The sequence below is a fragment of the Carassius gibelio genome, chromosome A2, assembly GCF_023724105.1.
Source record: "Carassius gibelio isolate Cgi1373 ecotype wild population from Czech Republic chromosome A2, carGib1.2-hapl.c, whole genome shotgun sequence".
Taxonomy (NCBI): domain Eukaryota; kingdom Metazoa; phylum Chordata; class Actinopteri; order Cypriniformes; family Cyprinidae; genus Carassius; species Carassius gibelio.
Genome location: NC_068372.1, coordinates 27,609,066 through 27,627,770, shown reverse-complemented (window position 1 = coordinate 27,627,770; position 18,705 = coordinate 27,609,066). Strand labels below are relative to the sequence as shown.

The 18,705-nt window shown below is 35.2% G+C and overlaps 1 protein-coding gene across 1 annotated transcript; it reads left to right on the top strand.

Annotated features, from left to right (window-relative positions):
* Positions 1-598: 598 nt before the first annotated feature.
* Positions 599-10,576, top strand: LOC127935834 (ubiquitin-conjugating enzyme E2 R2-like). The gene is made up of 5 exons (XM_052534022.1): positions 599-1,335; positions 4,786-4,872; positions 6,608-6,705; positions 8,149-8,283; positions 8,923-10,576. Exons 1-5 carry the CDS (start codon positions 1,150-1,152, stop codon positions 9,134-9,136), a joined length of 720 nt encoding a protein of 239 aa, XP_052389982.1. The 5' UTR covers positions 599-1,149; the 3' UTR covers positions 9,137-10,576.
* Positions 10,577-18,705: the final 8,129 nt, after the last annotated feature.

Genomic DNA, 18,705 nt, shown 5'->3' with positions numbered 1-18,705 from the left:
GGTTCTTTTAGGATTGATGTTCTATTCTAAAAGAAACAAAAATAGATTTTGTGAACAAAGAAATGTATTCATTCAAAATATGAATCAAACTTTAGTTTCACCTTATAGAGTTCTGTAACAGTGTTGCAAAACTGAATTTCGGATATATTGATATAATTTAGATCTATAATTGCTTTAAAGGCTGATTTAATTACGTCATGACCTGTTTTTTCATCAGATGTGGATTTGATGAGATCTGTCTGTCTTTGTTTGTGATAAATGGATGATATGAATGTTTTTTTGTTTGTTTTATTTGAGAATCTTGTTTACTTGTGTTCAATATATTTTGTTGCCCATTAACAGAATGCAATTTTAAACAAAGCTTTTAGCCAAGTTGTTACATAGAGGCCCACTCTCCCCTAAAGGCCTATAGAAAAATAATATAAATAATATAACAAATTGGCTAATACATGCATAAAAACCGTTAGCTAATTATTTAGCTAGACTAATTATAAGAGGGATTGGTATTAGTCAAATGAAATGTTGTCAGTTAATGAAGGAACGTTTACAGTGTAAAGTGTGCGGGTAGAACTTCAGTACCCATGATGCACCGCGACCCCATTGGAATTGAGGAAAGACGCATCCAGGACATCGACTCATAACTCGCCACTCTCATTCGCGTTTACTAGTTCACGCTAATTTGTGCTCCTCGACGGATCAGCTTGGCACACAATTCAAGCGTAGACTTTCTTTATGTACATTCAGGCATCTGAATTTACTTATTTAACGAAAACCTCCCGTTAGAGAGGATTAGTGTTGAGTCGAAGTGGATTTTCACGGCTAGCCTTCAGCTACGGAAAAAAACAACAAACCCCGAGCGCGATTATTTATTATTCTGACAGGCAAAACTCTGCGTATGAACAACCGAACAACATTTTTTACTTTCATGGACGACGGAAAAAATACTTATAATGCTTTATAGCCAAAGCACCTTTCATTTGATCGAAAATAACCTCTCTTTTTGAGGACATTGTCATTTCCTCGCTAAGCTAGCAACTCCAGACAAAGAAAAGCAGCTTTCATTGCCTCGTCACATCTTGTCAACTTTTTTCCCCTTTTTGAGGAAGAAAGCCCGCTTTGTGAGTCTAGTTGGGTGGAAATAAAGCAGAAATGGCCCATCAGAGCAGTGCTCAGGTCGCCAGCTCACAGAAAGCTTTGATGCTGGAGATGAAGTCTCTACAGGAGGAACCAGTGGAGGGTTTCAAGATCACTTTAGTGGATGAAGCCGATCTCTACAACTGGGAAGTGGCGATTTTCGGACCCCCAAACACTCACTATGAAGGGGGCTATTTCAAGGTAAGGACTGAGGTTGGTTTGAAAAGGGTAAATGTGTGTTATTTTTAGGAACAGATGGCTGGGTCTATATTTAGAACTGGAACCAGCTCTAGATTGCACCATCTCGCTATGTGACACTTCATTCAGACGAATTTTTCATATAATTAAGGGTTTTGATTTGATTTAAGGTTTAATTATGATCTAAAGTCTTGTGTTTTCCATCAGTTGTCGGTTTGGTGAGATTGTGGGTTCTTTGTTGAGGATAATGGAGCTCATTTGTTTGGTTTCTTTGTTCCTCATTGTGATTCTGATGGATGGAGGGTGACTTTTCACGAAGAATATTTTTTATATTACAATCAAATATAATCTTATTTGACCTCATGGTAGTAATACACTTTAAGCTTGCCGTAAGCTCATTACTGATTTAAATAATTAACTTTATACTCATTATTGACTTAGTCATAAATTCTAAAATAATTTATGCATAAGCGTTTGTGGTACTTTCCAATTCTGCTGAATGCATGCATGTGTCAAAACCAATTACACTTTAGAAAATGTCACAATCATGACCTTGCATACACTTATAAGGAACAATTTATTTGGTATTAGTTGTTGTCATCATGTTTGACCGGTTTTATTGTTATTATGATAATTGTAATAATAGAATAATGACAACAAAGAATGATTGTAAGGAGGTCTCGCCCCATTCCACCAGAGCAGATAAACCTGTTCCTTCACACCAGTCTGAATGGTTTATAATTAATGACCTTAATAATGTCACAATCTTTGCTGAATTATTAATCTTCGTGTTAGTTCCTCTCTAGATTATAAAGGAAGGACTGTTGTGAAGCCATTTGAAGTAGGTCAGTGACTTTTCTTGCCTTTGTTTACAGCGAGATCACTCACTCACACACACACACACAAATACAGTGGGTTTGGTAGATACAGTGGCGTCACTGTTCACTGGTGTGTCAGGATGTGAGTTTGTGTTGAAACCTGATAAATGTCAGATCTGAACTCTCGAGTCTAGCGAAACCCAAGGGCATGGTACTCGTACCTGTAAATGCTCCCTGCTTGAGGATAAGTCAGTGGAGAGTGTATTTGCATGACAGAGACTTGCTTCTTTGTTTAAAAGGGGAAATTATTCACACACACTGTCTGTTTGCAGGAGCAATGTTAAGGCCCTCTTGAGTATTCTGCTGGCACATTTTCAAGATCTCATAGTCAGCCAAGAAACTGAAACCAGTCGAGCCTAACTTATCAGGAATGGTTACATGCTTTCAAATGTCGATTCACCCAGATATGAATATTATGTCATTTCCTCACCCTCATATGGTTGTAACCTTTACGACTGACATTTTTCCTTGGAACACAAACGGAGAAGTGCTGATTGATGCTGTTGTGTCACCAAAACCACCAGAAGTCATCAATATGACTACTGTTCAGAAGTTTGATTAGAAAGAAATTAATGCCAATAGTCAGCAGGGATGCATTAAATTGGTGACGGTAAAAACATTTATGTTCAAAGATTACCATTTCAAATAAATGCTATTCATTTGAACTTTATATTTTTTTGAATTAAAATAGAATAGGTTTTGACATTGCTAAATAATAATAATAAAAAAAAATTATGTAATAATATTATAGTAATAATGCAAAAAATTCAGCTTTGCATGACAAGAATAAATGACATTTTAAAATAAATTGAAGTAGTAAACAGGTATTTTAAATTATATATATTTTTAAACAATATTACTGTTTTTACTGTATTTTTGATTAAATAAATTCAGCCTTGGAAGAGAAAAGTATTTTTTCTAAAACATTTAAACAAATCTTACCAAACCCAAACGTTGAACCCTATTGTATGTGCTGTATTTCAGGTATTCAGAAACCATACAAAGGCTTTGAAGTTGTTTTTGACTAAAAATCCGTTCCTCTGCTGTAGTTCTCGATTCTCATTGTCTCTTATGAATAAAAATAATTCCATTTGGCATCACTGATCTCAAACCTGGTGTCACAAGTTTTTACTTACTGTATTTGAATATAAGCAAATGACATTTGTGTGCTACTTTGTGACTAAATACTTTTTTGATCCATTCCTTAGATAAAAGCTGTCATATGATTTTGGTGACTACAGAGAAACCAAAAAAAAAACATTGATGTTTTTGAATAACATTAGGCTGATTAAAGTAACTAATCCTTGTTAATAAAGTGATTTAAATGAATGTAGTTTAAATGCATGACACAGTATGTCCACTTCCAATAGTAGCAGTCTAAAATATTTCAAGGGCAGTTTTGCCGCAAGACTTGAAAATAATTAGGTCTGTATTGAATTGAGATGGAGGGCATATCTCTTGCGTAACGGCTGTTTAACCTAGTTGTTTCCGTGCCAAAAAATGATTTGTCCCACTTCCTGGTTCTCCAGCTCAACGTCCATTTGTTTTTTCTCTCAGATTTCCCCCCCTTTCCATCTGCACTGTTCTCCTGCAATGTGATGCGTCTCCAATCCTATTAAGAGCAGCTGTCCTGCGCTCACCCGGAGATAGAATCCTCCAAAGCGGCTGTGTATTAGAAATCTCTCTGTGCCGTGACAGCCGACAGCACTGTGATGGTGTTCGGTTTGAACCTGAATGTCTAGATTGTCACTCAGCAATGTTTTTTTGGTGGGTAGGAGAATCTGAAGAATTATTATTTATTTTTTTTAGTTTTTAACGGAGTAAAAAACACTTTCACACTAGAGCGAACCCAAGTCCATTTAATGTCAGAGTTGGTTGTTTTGAGAGCAGTTTTCCAGTATGGTTTGCTTTAGGAAATTGTGGGCTGTGTAAAATGTAATAAATGTAGTAATGATAACAACACTAATGATATTAAAAACGTTCTTTAAAAATGTATTTTTACATATTTACCATTCTGCTTTCTAAAGACTGATTAATCAATTTCTTCTGATTTAAACCTGTACAACGGCTATAATTGTGTGGGTAGAAATGAATACAATCTTAATAGAAATTCAATATATTTATCAGGTAATATATTGCATATTTTTATTATTCTTTTTTTTTGTGTGTGTGTGAGAATGCATAGCTGCTGTTTCATATTTTTGGCAGGAGCTCATTTTTAAGGGGACAGTCATATTTGTAGGTTTCACAAAATTTGAAATCCCTAACTTTGATGTTATGAATCTCTCATGGAAGCATGACTCTGAATAAATTGCCTTCAGAAAGCAGCTTGCATTTTTCACATATCTTGTGCTACTTCTGTTGCAGACAAACACAAGTACAATGTGAAAAGAGATCAGCGGGTGAGGGGGTTGAAATCAGACTTCAGTTCAGACCAAACAATGAAACGAGTGTGAAAACAGCCTTATTGGCAGCTGAAAGCATTATCCGTTTAGCCGTAATAGTTAATTACAAACATACAGGGGTCGAAGTCTCCTTTGATAGTCCTGACCATTGTTTTTGTCTTGTTTTGCAGGCTCGCATCAAGTTCCCAATTGATTACCCCTATTCCCCGCCCACTTTCAGATTCCTCACCAAGATGTGGCACCCCAACATCTATGAGGTAAGAGGATTGTTTCAGCTCTCACCATGTGTACTGTGGCATGTGGCTTATCTGTTGTTCTGGACTTCCTCATTTCCTTCTCAGTTAAGCCCTGTGTTAATGCACCAGGTAAAAACAAACCTATTTATGACGGTTAGTGCCGCTGAACAGATATGAAAAACAATGCATTATATGAGTACTTGATATGATTGAATATAAATAGCTGCACTGTGTCAAATGAGTAAGTAAGCCACTTAAAAATGAGGAAGAACTGTAAATCTCATCACCAGGCACAGACTGGTGTGGTTCACCTGCAGTTCAGGCCTGTTTGTGACCTGAAAAACATCAGGTCGTGGTGCGTTTGAAATTCTATGCATAACAATGGCACAAACCACTGCACAGATTTATGTTCTTACCCTTCTGCATTTTTGTGTTCAGTGAACTCCTGGGTGGACTGTCTGATATCCAAAAAGGATTAAAACGGTTATAAAATGGTTTCCAATCATGCATTATATTCTTTTGCATGTGTGTGTGTGTTTGTGAAGAACGGACTGAAAATTAAGTAATTTAAAAACACTGAAAGCACTAATATTTCTCAGTTGGTTATGTTTTTATTTGAGGTTCTATAACAACATAATATTTATAAATATCTAAATATATAAACACTTTCTTTTCCCAAAAGATGTCATGTGCATTTTTAGTGTGTGCAAAAAAATGTAAAAAGGTACAATAAAATAAATAACCCTCCTCTCAAAAGTTTGAATTATTTTTGAAAATGTATATCAGCGGTAATATGTGTGGAGTGCTGGAGACAGTGTATTGTGTGCTTGTTGTGTAGTGTAGACTGATTTGTTGATTTATAATGTACCTTTATGAATGTAGTGTAGCAGTATGTTGTTTGTTTGCATGTTGCCATGCACTGTAACATCTTTCAACATTAATATTAAAATCAAATGATGCACATTCATGTATAAAGACACATTAATTTCTACTATTGTAGTATTTATTAATGTTTTGAATTAGCCTTTATTTTTATATTATCCGTTTTCATTTTGATGTTTGTTTCTAAAACTATTCAAATGTATTTGTGATTTGTTTTAGTAATTTTAGTATTTCACCTTGTACTGATTCGTTATAAATTTTAAAATAAAACAATTAAATTTATGCATTTAGCAGACGCTTTTATCCAAAGTGATTTACAGTGCATTCAGGCTATCAGTTTTTACCTATCATATAAATATAAATTATAATTCTTTTTTTTTTTTTTTAACCAAGTTACAGATAAAAAGGCAGTAATCAAGTAATATGAAGTGTGTTTTATTTGCAAAACATTTAATTGGTGCTTTGGTTATTGGATTATTATTTAAAAGAGAATTACTACATGGTAATGTATTTATCTAAGAAACCTTTGGGTTGAATTTACAAGAAGTAAAACTACAGTATATAGATAGATAGATGTAATTTCAATTACACTGATATAACATTACTCTGATTTAAGTTTTTAGTCAAACCACCTAACCAGTATATTTCCTGAAATTGGATCTATATGCATAACATGCACAGGGTTTTTTCTGAGTCCAGGCGAGTTTTGATGGTTCTGCAGAGGCTGTTTCTCCTTATCTCTCTTTCACATGTCTCGCTCTGAATCGAGTACTCACAGCAGTGGTGTGGAGATGAAGGGTTCGCTCAGATGCTTGTTTTTCCTCATGAAAGCATTACGATCATGTGTTTGATGAATCTCTTTGTGCTTTCACAGAACGGGGACGTGTGTATCTCCATTCTGCATCCGCCAGTAGATGATCCACAGAGCGGAGAGCTTCCCTCCGAGAGGTGGAACCCCACACAGAACGTCAGGTATGAAGTCATCTCTAACAGCCAGACCTTTTTGATTATCAGCATATAGTCTAGTCTACTTTACAGCTTATTCAGACCACTTTCCAAAGAGAAATGGTTGGTTTTTAAATACATTTCCCCTCAGGGATACATAGGCAGTGATCATGTATTTTCCCACTAACAGAATTATATGAAGAGTGACCAGGCTGGTTTTGTGCTCATGAGTTTCCTGTTGCTTGCCTTTATGGAAAGCATCTCATTGGAGATCAGGGTATTTGTGTGTGTCCTCCCCCGAGTCTGATCTGTGTTCTTGTTAGTCTGGTATCATGTTTCACTGGGCTTTGTGTTTTGGTGGAAAAGCGAGTGTCTTCCAGGAAGCTCCTGTTAATCATTTGTGTTGTTGAAGAGCACCTGTCGCTGCACACAGAGAGAGATGGGCATATTTTGACAACGGACTGAATGTTGTAAAAGCCTACTGTGTTCCCCTGCTCAGAATGATTATCTTGAGTGCAAAACAAATGTGAAAAAAATCTAGTACTATATGTAAGAATAGATTGTAGTAAGACTTGCAAACTCATACATCTGCCAGATGTTTTTGTAATGTGTCACTTTGTTCTTCAAAGAACTCAAAATATTGTAGATTGCACTTTTTGTATAATTTTTATGTTTTTATATTCGCATCTGTAAATCAGTGTGATTTTTAAATGCTCTTTTTTTTCTTACTGGTCATTACGTCTAGATTATTCTTTGAGCTAGTTTTAATTTTACAGTAAACAATTTGTATGTGGTAAAAAAAGCTATTAAGATCATGTTTTGTTTTTTGTTTTTAAAAAACAAATATATATTGATGTTGATTGATGTCAAATTTGAAAATAAAATAATAATATATATATATATATATATTTAGAACCAGCTATGCTATGTGTAGAATGTGGCGAACCCGCTATGTTAAATCTGGTTTTAACATATTAATAACTAAGTAACTAAAATAATTAGATCACATGATTAACACTAAATGATAATTATAGCATGATTAATATAATAATAATAAGTATAATGATCTTTGTTGTTGCTGTTATTTTTTATTATACAAGTTTCACTCAAAATTGTTGAAAATGTATTTTGAACCATGTCATTTATTTTCTAAGTTCAAAACACTTTGCTTACTTAACAATCAGTGACTATAAGAATGGTTTTGCAAAATGTATTTTGAAAAGTACTTCAAAATAAGTTACTTTCCAAATGAACACTGTTGTTTTCTTGCCAAATTGGTCAATGAATATACTGTACACCCCAACTGCAAATATGAATGCATCTGTGTAGCTGTAAGCAATAGATGAAGCCTGATCCTCTTGTGTGAAATCTCTTGGAATCTTCAGGAAAATGCAACACAAAGCAGCTTTGCAGCTGATGAGTTTTAAGGTAATGGCATCATAACATGGAGTGTCTGTTTGTGTGTTTCAGAACTATCCTGCTGAGTGTCATCTCTCTGCTGAACGAACCCAACACGTTTTCTCCAGCCAACGTGGACGCCTCCGTCATGTACCGCAAATGGAGAGAGAGCAAAGGAAAAGACCGGGAATACGCAGAAATCATCAGGTAATATTAATGATTGTGCAGAAATACACAATATGACTCCTTTAAGAGTTCAGCTGTGCTTAATGTTCATTTGTTTAATGCTGGTTACGTTTTGGTGAAAAAGCCTGGTGAAAAGCAACAGCTAATGGAAAGATTTAGATTTATTTTCTGGATCAGCGGTGCCCTCCTGTGGTTGAATGAGTCACTGAAACACGAGTGACTGTTCATCTCCTCTTGGCACTCTTCATTGCATGTTGCAATTCATGTTTTCTGCCATCCGAGTTGGAAAATTTGACTTGCATCTGAGTTCATCCTTTGCCTCCTTCAGGGCATCAGTTGTTGATTTCTTTTTAAAACCTCAGGGCAATGATTCATATGAAGAACTAATATAACATAAAATGTCAATATGTCCCACTGCCTGAAACAGATGGGTCTTATGGAAGCTACATGGTTAATATTTCAGCTGTGTAAATCTGCATTATGAGCAAAGTTAATGTCTTTGGGCCGAGTCTGTGGCATGACATGGATTGCAGTAAAAGCAAATGGAAAACATGTTACTTTAATGTATTTACAATTGAAGTCTAGTCTGAAGGTTTGCAAGCACAAATGTGAAGTCAAATATTCCTTTAAATCCATTGCATGTGTTTGTATGTCTTACAGAAAACAGGTTCTGGCCACTAAAGCTGAGGCGGAACGGGACGGAGTAAAAGTTCCCACCACCCTGGCGGAGTACTGCGTTCGCACACGCGCCCCTGCACTGGACGAGGGGTCCGACCTGTTATACGACGATTACTATGATGATGAGGACTTGGAGGATGAGGATGGCGAGGACTGTTGCTATGACGAGGATGACTCAGGAAACGAGGAATCATGACAACATTAGCATCTTCACTCTCGTCTTCATCAGCATCACCCCGAAAGAGGAAACGTTAAGGCATGCGCCCTGCATTTACACTCACTCAGATGGCCAATTCTGTTTCCTTAAAGGACTGAAATTAGATTTCTTTTTTCTTTTTAAATCAGAATTATGTTGTTTTCTCTCGGTGTCATAATTGTGCTGGCCTTCCAGTCTGCTCTTTTATTATTTCTTTGCTTTGTGCTTTCAGATAGCTCTATGAAAGTTACTTCAAAAAGGACAAAAAAAACAAAAAAAAAACAAGGCTGACTGAATTAAGGAGTGATTCTTTGAATGAGGCTTTGTGCTGAATTACGCTGATTATGTGACTGATTTTTGTTTTAGTGACCCACTCACTTTTTTGGCCTTTAAGCACATCTGAGCAGCCCAGTAATAAAACGTTCTGACTTTTGGGGCATAGTTTGAGTTTCACCTTCATTTGAGTAATACTTACCTTAAAGGGATAGTTCACCCAAAAAATGCCAATTCTGTCATCATTTACTCACCCTCCAGTCATTCCAAACCTGTATGACTCACTTTGTTCTTCAAGAAATGGAAGTCAATTGTCACCAAAACTGTTTGGTTACCAACATTCTTCAAAATATAGGTTGAGTAAATTACAGAGCTTTCATTTTTGGGTGAATTATCTCTTTAAGAAGCCCTAAGCAAAAAAATTAAAGGAGGATAAGTTGATATTAAAATCATTTTGGAAAAAAAAGAAAAGAAAAAGAGAACTGCTGAGGCTTAAATTCTACAATGTGCTTAAAATCTGCGTTATTTAACTAATAGTGTCACTTTAATTAATGAAATGATGTGTTTCTTTGTTCCAAGATATTGGAGCTTTTCAGAAAGTCAGTATAGTCAGACTTAATCGGGTAGGTTGGCGAGTGGATGTTATCTTTTCTGTTAAGCTGAGTTCATTTTAATATATATTTTGTTTTAGCAGTGCTGATATTCCTGTGTTGTCCTAAGTCAATCTTATTTAATCACTGAAGCATTTGTTGTTTTATTTGGGATGCAGAGAGGCATCTTTTGCACAGTTTCTTTTGCGTTATAGCTCCATGAATTGAAAGCATGTCCTGTGTTGTAATATCATGATTGAAACGTTCCTTTTCTGCTGCCTGGAGGCTGATGAGTGCTGGCATCCGTCTCTGATTTGAATTTGATCTCAGACCGACTGACTCAGGATCAACCAATCTGGAAAAGAAAAAAAAACCACCGCCGACAAATTTTGATTTAGATTTTTTTTCCACACCTGCAAGTCATCCATCTGTTCCATTTTATTTTGAGGACAATTTACAACCGTATCCCATGAGGCTGAAATGCACACAAGGAGCTGATTTGTCATTTTATTGACCTGTATGTATTTTTACGGTTTGTTGGCCTATTTAAAACTGAATAAAGATCTTTATTAGAATACTCATCATTTCTCTCCTTTTTTAAAAGATCTAATGGAACTGGCTAAAAATTAGTGTAGGACCTAAAACAATTTTCACTCAGAAATGGGCTAGATAATTTTCACAAATAATTACTAAGAAGCGACAGGTTACAAATTAAATGTGAAATTTTGAAGTTGACTGAAATTATATTTTCTTGTAAAATGTACTCCAGTAATCGTTGTTTTATTCAAATAATAAATAAAAACCTCAAATTAAATTAAAAATTACTTGTATTAATAAAACTTCCAAAATCATTCAAATCAGACTAAATGAATGAAATGCAGTTGGTCTTACTGACAAAACTTTCTTTTGCTTAACTCTTCTCAGGGGTTTCAATTAAATAAAGTAGACCAGAAAGAAGAATTTAATTTAATGTTTAATTTGAGTTCATTTAAAATCTGCACTCTTTTTCTCAAACCAAGGTATAGGAGAAAATCGTTCGCCTGAATGCAATGTAAGTTGCTTTGGATAAAAGCATCTGCTAAATGCATAATTTTAATTTAATTTAATTCCGAGAATCTATTGAGATATTAAAGAGATCTCATTTGTTATTTACATTATGTAGGACGTGTGATTTTTCAGGGGAACTGGTCACGAGAGAGCACAGAAGGATATGACATTGTTTACCAGATAAGATGCTCGGCACAGCTGAAGTTTTTAGGGTCTCCAGACATTCAAAGTGCAGTTAGAGCCGACTCTGTTGCCATGGCAACCCTCCGACTGGCATTCAAGCTTTGCCTGGAAACACTGTGCTCAAGGCTTATTCAGACGATCTGAGCTCGCAGGCGACACAATGAACATACAGTGAGATGCAGTTACAGCCCTGATACAGTTTCTAGAGCAAAGGTTCGCCGTAATCTGGCTGAGAGGGTTTGGAGACAGAACTGGTGACTCGAACACTGCAAGAATGAAAAAGGAGGCATGCCTCTAATATTGGCACATTATGGAGAAAAATCTCTTAAAGGGATAGTCCACTCAAAAATGAAAACTCTATTATTATTCTTAAGATTAAATACCTGTATGTTTTTTTTTTTTTTTTTTTTACAACAACAACAAAAGGATATCCTAAGAATTCCATATTGTGGAAAAAAAAAAACTTTAGAAGTCAATGGCTACCGTCAACTCTTTGGTTACCAACAGTCTTCAAAAAGCTTCTTTTGTGTTTTGCTGAAGAATAAATGATGACAGAATTTTCATTTTTGGGTGAACTATCCTTTAGAGTGGTCAAAATCTTACTTTTTGCTGTTTTATATTGTACTTTTAGGATCTATGTTTTACGGAAAACAGGATTTTTTATTTTTTTTTACTTGAATTAGAGTTTTATGTACCATATGTACAGTAACCGTGTATAGAGTTTTCCTTATTCAGTAAATGAGATCATTTTGCATTCAAAGTCTAAAAAGTGCAGTAGGATAAGCATCCTAATTCTGAATACCAGAGAGTAGGTGAAATGCCACTTAATGGACTTAAAGTGATGAATTCCACCTTAAACATTTATTATACACTGCATCATACTTTCCTTGGTGGTGGAACAAACTCCTGAACTCCACTGCGACCCTCAAAGAACACACTCTGCTTGCATTACTTATGCTATTTCCTTTGCTTGTTGCTTTAGGACATTCAGGAAAAAAATATTTTTGATTAAATAAATGCAGCCTACTAATATTTAACAAATTACTGAAATCATTTAACAAAAACTTGAAATGGTTCATCCTCTTTATACTATTCAAGTAAATGCACTTCTACAATCAATAGCATCTTCACATCTAGCGTCTGCCAGCTCAGCGCCTCTATAAAACTTCTTCATTCATTTCATTTGCGCTCGGGTGACAGCAGTGAAGAGGCCACACACACACACTGGCCTTGCGCTAACAGATTTGTCCTTCATTAAGACATAAAGAGCGTCTCTCTGTGCCTGATAGGGATTCTCCCAGGGAGCACAGAGCAGGCTTGTGCCTGCATACGGGTGCACAGCAGTGCCCAGGGAGAGCTGGCTAAGTGCCCGCACATGCTGGAGAGAGTCCTGCAAGCCAGCAGGAAGAGGACACCGGGGTTAGTAGGATTATAGTGTGTTTTAGCGTATCAGAAAAGGGGTTTTTAAGGCCCTGGTGGGAAGATTAAGGATTGTCAGTGCTACCATACTACTCCTATTTATTTTTTTTTTTTTTGTGGTGTTAACCAGAGCATCACTACAATATGAATTTGAAGTCCTAACCCTATGTATTTAGCTTTAGCAGTAAGATAAAAATAAAAAATAAAAAAAAGTTTTAGTTTTTTTTCTAAAGAAGGTAAAGAAACTACATTAAAAAATCCTGAAATAAAAGATCCATTACCACAGAAATATTAAGCAGCACAACTGTGTTCAACATTGATAATAAAAAGAAATGAAGAGCATATCAAATCAAAATATAAAAATGGATCCTGAAAAAAAAAAATAACTTTGTGTTCAAAATGTAGAAAAATGTATAAAATAAGCGAGTACACCATGAATCCATTTCCCAAACCGTGTTTTTAGCTTGTCTTGAATCACTAGGGTGCACCTATAATAAGTGTTTATATTCGGACTATTTTAGATTGCTTCGGGGATATCGCGGCGGAGTAACCCAGTACCTTTGTGATTCTTCATAGACATAAACAGAGAGAAGTAGTTCCGGCTACGATGTTCTTCCGCAAGACGCAAGCAGTTCTGTTTATTAACCGCTAGAGCGTCAAAAGTTCCCTACCGCAGCTTTAATGAAAGCTTAGTGAGCATAAGAGACTTATTTAAAAAAAAAATGCTGCTGACCAAAACTTTTGAACCCAACCATACAAATGTCACACAAAATTTGATTTGCAATGCAAAACAATAATTTCCCCCCTAAAAAGCATTTGAATGTGTACATGTGTATATACTGTAAGTGACATATTTTTAAATGAATGTTTATTAAAACCAGACAGCGATTTATAGGCTCACTGCATTATTTGCAATCCCACGGAGATCATCTGATGAGACTTAAGTACTTTTTAATGTGATGGTTGAGGAGCACCACAGTTTATGACAATGAGAAACACTGGTGCTACCCATAAATCAGTCATCCTCACTGAGAGCTTCTCTTCAAGTGGCGTCAGTGTTAATATCTGAAACCCAGTCTCATATATTCCTGTATGACTTAGTGAGAGAATATTATAGAGGTGTATTACATTACAGCGAATCAATAAGGCGACCAGCAGAGATGTGGAAGTACAATCCAATAGAGTCAATTACAAATGAAACAATCTAAAGATAAAATGATAAACCAATTCTGTTACACAATATTTATTTATAGGTATGATGCTATAAATTACTGCTTGCTTGGCTTCTTGTGTGAGTGTTTTTGTGTGTGTACCTCATAAAATGGCAAGATGGATGGACATATGCCAGGATAAAAGGCATTTATGCCTCCTTTTCCCTGCAGAAAAGATGGCTTATGCTGGTTTATCTGATCCTAGATGATATGTTTGTTGGTTTTAAAGCGGTTTGAGGCACTTTCAGCTGGTTAAACTACTGTAGATAATACTTTATACTCGCAAAAATATATTATCAGTGATATCAAGTCAACACATGTTTCAAAGTAGCTTTACAGAAAATCATCTTTATGATATCATATCTTCATGACTTATAGTCGCATTTAGCAAAGCTTTGCAATAATATAGTTTATATTTTCAGACAATTCAAGCAGTTGAGATTTGCTATGTCACCCATAATATACAGATGAAGTTGGACATGTTTATACATCCAAGAGATTGTGATGATGATGCAATCTTTTTTGATATTTTATATTCAGAAACAATTTTTCTGCCCTGTGATTGCATAGTTTATTTTCCACAGTGATATTTGTTTCATCTGGTTTTATTGGAAAGAATGAACCTGAAACCCAGTCACAACATCAACTAAATTACTCACAGCTCAATGCATTTCAGCTCATGAAACTATGAAGTGAGTAATGTCTGGTATAGCATATGATATTTTTAGCATCACTTTAACAGTTACAACAGAAAGCAGACTAGATTTTCTCAAAAAAAAAAAAAAAAGTCAAAATATTGAAAAATTCTAATGATGTTTGCACTTGCATAAGTAAAAACTATCACGGTTTTCAAAGGTTCCTGTCCTGGACACAGTCTTACCGTTGCTCTGGCAACCAGCTGCTTCCACCAAATCCCTGAGGTCTTCTCCTCCTCGGTGTTCTCATTGGGAATGATAAGCCTGTCACCAGTGTCCAGCACCTGCTGCATATGCAAAAAATTACCATGTACATATTTAAAATGCTGTTTACAAAAGAACCAGATCATATTTTTTTAATATTATATTAAGTATAAACATCAAGCATTTAAAAATCATTAAAATATTATAAACCATGCAGTGGCTCACTTACCCTTGTGCTGTGCTTTACCTAATTTAGTGATCCCAGGTCCAAAATGCTCGGCCTGGTAAAAATTGCTTGTAAATCTGATATATTTACATTCAACAGGCAGAAAATGCAAGTCATACTCAAGGAAAAGTGATCGTACATTTGAAGATAATGATGGTGACATTTGAAATGTTCTGTTTTCTCATTTGGCTTAGCCTTTTGCAGCCTTGACTTTGTTAAAAAAAAAAATCTTTATTCACTTATGTGGTTTACTGTTTTTCAGTAACTTCTTTGTGTGTGTGTGTGTGTGTGTGTGTGTGTGTGTGTGTGCAATAAAAGGCATAATGCATTTGTATTCAGTAATGTAATATTCATAGTGTATTCCAGTAATACATTCTCAGAAAAAGAAGGTACTATAAGTACATTAAAGTGAAGCTTAAAATATATTCTAAATGTACTTCAAGAAGTATTAAAGTGTATTTTAAATCATGTGAAGAACACTTAAATTGCACTAAAGATACGTTGTTATTCTATTTTAACACAACTAAATATATTAAAAAACATCGCAATTAGCTTAAAGAGGACTCAATATACTTAAAGTTACAAAATAACAGATTTATTATGCACTTATAATAAAAATATATTTATAAGTGCATCGATTAGTACAGCTTAAGTGAATTTCTTTTTTTTACCTGGGAAAGCTTAAACTGTGTTCATGTATGAATGAATATTTATGAATATATTATAAATGTATTTTTTTTAGGTATACAAGACAAACACAATGCATGCACTTAAAAAGAAGACAAAACATGCTTGCCTACATCAGAGTTGACATATTCAAAAAACTGTAATAAAATGTGTATGCATGAAATGCTCTTAAAGCATTTGCAAACTTGCAAATACATCCCTAACAAAGTGAATTGTGATACTTTTGAAAATATTGTGTATGTTTTCATTGTCTGATGATCTCGTCCAGTTCAGTGGCAGAGTTGAGCAGTTCCTCCAGTCCTCTGACTTCAATGCTAGGAAATCAGACAGCAACAGACCAGAGGGGTAACTGAACCAAAACGCATTCTGTGCAGATCCCAGACCAAAAATAGACTGTATTTATATGAAAAGTAACGTCATATGACAGTGTAAATGGACAACCTTTATAAGATGTTCTTCCCCTCATTAGAGAAGTCCATTCCCAGCTCAGCCTGCGACTGTTTCATCTCAGACGCATCCAGATGGCCAAACAGGAGCAGAACATAAAAGCAACTCATTAACTTTCAGCGATACAGCTTAATCAAACTCAGACAAAACATATTCAAAATAAATGATCCACTACCCCAATAATGAAACACACAACTCATTTAATCAAGATGTTTCAAAACTACCAATTAGAAACTCAAGTACTCAAACACTACAAACAGAAAGATACACATCACTTTGCAAATCAGATAATACTGTGCTCAAAGAAGAGCAAATTAAGTCTAAAAGCTTGACTGATTTAAAAAAGTCATGTTAACATTACTAAAGCATACTATTGTTTTTACTGTGCATTACGTATAGTGTAATGCACAGTAGTGTATGCAGTTTTATGTTTATTAGTTCAGACAAAAATTTAAATACGCTGAACATTTACTCACTCTCAGGCCACCCAAGATGAGCTTGTTTTTTCAGTGGAACAGATTTAGAGAAATTTAGAATTACATCACTTGCTCACCAGTGGATCCTCTGCAGTGAATGGGTGCCGTCAGAATGAGAGTCCAAACAGTCCACAAGTAATCCAAATGACTCCAGTCCATCAGTTAAAATCTTGTGCAAAGTGAAAAGCTTTGTGTTTGTAATAATAATGTCATCTCATCTGAATCAGGAGAGAAATATGCATATCAGCACTGCTTACAAGCAAAAACAGCTCAAAATGGTTCTAAATAAATAAATTAGTGGATTTTGATGCGAGGACAACAATCACTGGAGGAACCGTTATTATATATCATGAATGATATATCATTTCGCTTAAGACATTAACTGATGGACTGGAGTGGTATGGATTACTTGTGGATTATCGTGATGTTTTAATCAACTGTTTGGACTCTCATTCTGGCGGCACCCATTCACAGCAAAGAATCCATTGCTGAGCAAGTCATGTAATACTAAATTTCTCCAAATCTAATGAAGAAACAAACTCATCTTGGATCATAATCATAAAGGTAGGAATATACTGCAAAATATGCAGCATTATTCCATTCCCCATGACTTCACTGAAGTTTACCAGCAGTCATCAATCTGTTTTAAATATAAAGTGCCTAATTTTAGCTGGGCAAAGCATAGCATACAACTAATAGTTTTAGTACATGGGTGGTTTTGGCACATTGCTGTTGCAGGAGCATCTGTTTCTGTTTTCTTGCCATTCCGCCTAGATTAGTATTAATGTCATTGTTTAGTTTTTTTTCAGGCTGTGGGCTGGAGTTTATGCTAATGTTGTTTTAGTTTTCAGTAAAGGCACGACCGCCATCTTCTATGGTATGAGTGATGGCAATTTTTGCAAAACCAATTATAGCTAAAGAAAATTATATTTTCAACTAACAAAATGTTTTTGTGCAAAACTTTGTCTTCAGCACAGTCGTTATGGATCTAGAAATTCTAATAGGATGTTTACAAGGACATTTTTTGAGCTGAGATAGAAGACTCTGTTCCCAACTGCTAGTGACATGGACGAAGAGTTACTGAACAAAACTGCCATCACCAGGATAAAAAAATATTTTCACATGTTCAAGATTCTGCAGTGTATGGAGACATGGAGATGCATGCAGGAGACATTCTCTTCTGGCCTTTCCTATGACAAGCTCACAAATGAGCACTAGTTTTATATTCCCCTGTTACCATTTGCAGAACGTTTGGGTGAACTGGTTTGACTGTTAATCAGACCTTATGGGAATCATTAAAAGACTAAAAGATTTAGCTCAACCAAATTAGCATTTACAAGATGCTTCCTCATTAAAGAAAGCTCTCAGCAGACTAATTGCAGCCCTGAAACTACTCTAACTACTCTGAAACTAGGGTCTTGTTTAAAGTGGTGACATGGTGACAGAGAGGTTGTATTTTTAGTAGCTCTTGGGTTCTTAAGATGGAACCTGCAGAACCTTAACCATAAAGCATACCATTTCATGATGCATTCACTGTACTAACAGAAACTTACTGTAACATGTTTTTGGACCCTTATCAGGATGGATGATGATGAGACATGGTTTTGACAATACAGATACACATAAGCCCACTTAAGTATGCCATCACAATAAATGCTACATACTCTTATATTATATACCACAATACAAAACATTCTAACATAGAATTTTTTTTTATGGTTTTTTTTTCAGAATTTTATTGAGAATGTGAAACACATCTGCCAGCAGAGGGCATCATATATATATTTTTTTTGCTATGTGAGTTGTACATTTTTAATCCTGTTTTACTTATATGTATAATTTTGTATATTTGTACACACACACACACACACACACACACTAGACTGCTGCAACAATCTCACGCTAGCAGACAAACGGGCATTTCATCATTCAACTCCATTGCTCTCTATTTAATTAGTCTACAAGATTAAACCTAATCAGATTGCATACTTAAAGCACATTTTAACTAACAAGCTCTGTTATTAAATATTTAATAACATACAAAAATATATATCAAGCTTCAGGTTTTAAATGACATAATTGCAGCATCGTTTCTTAGAAGGTGGGTTACA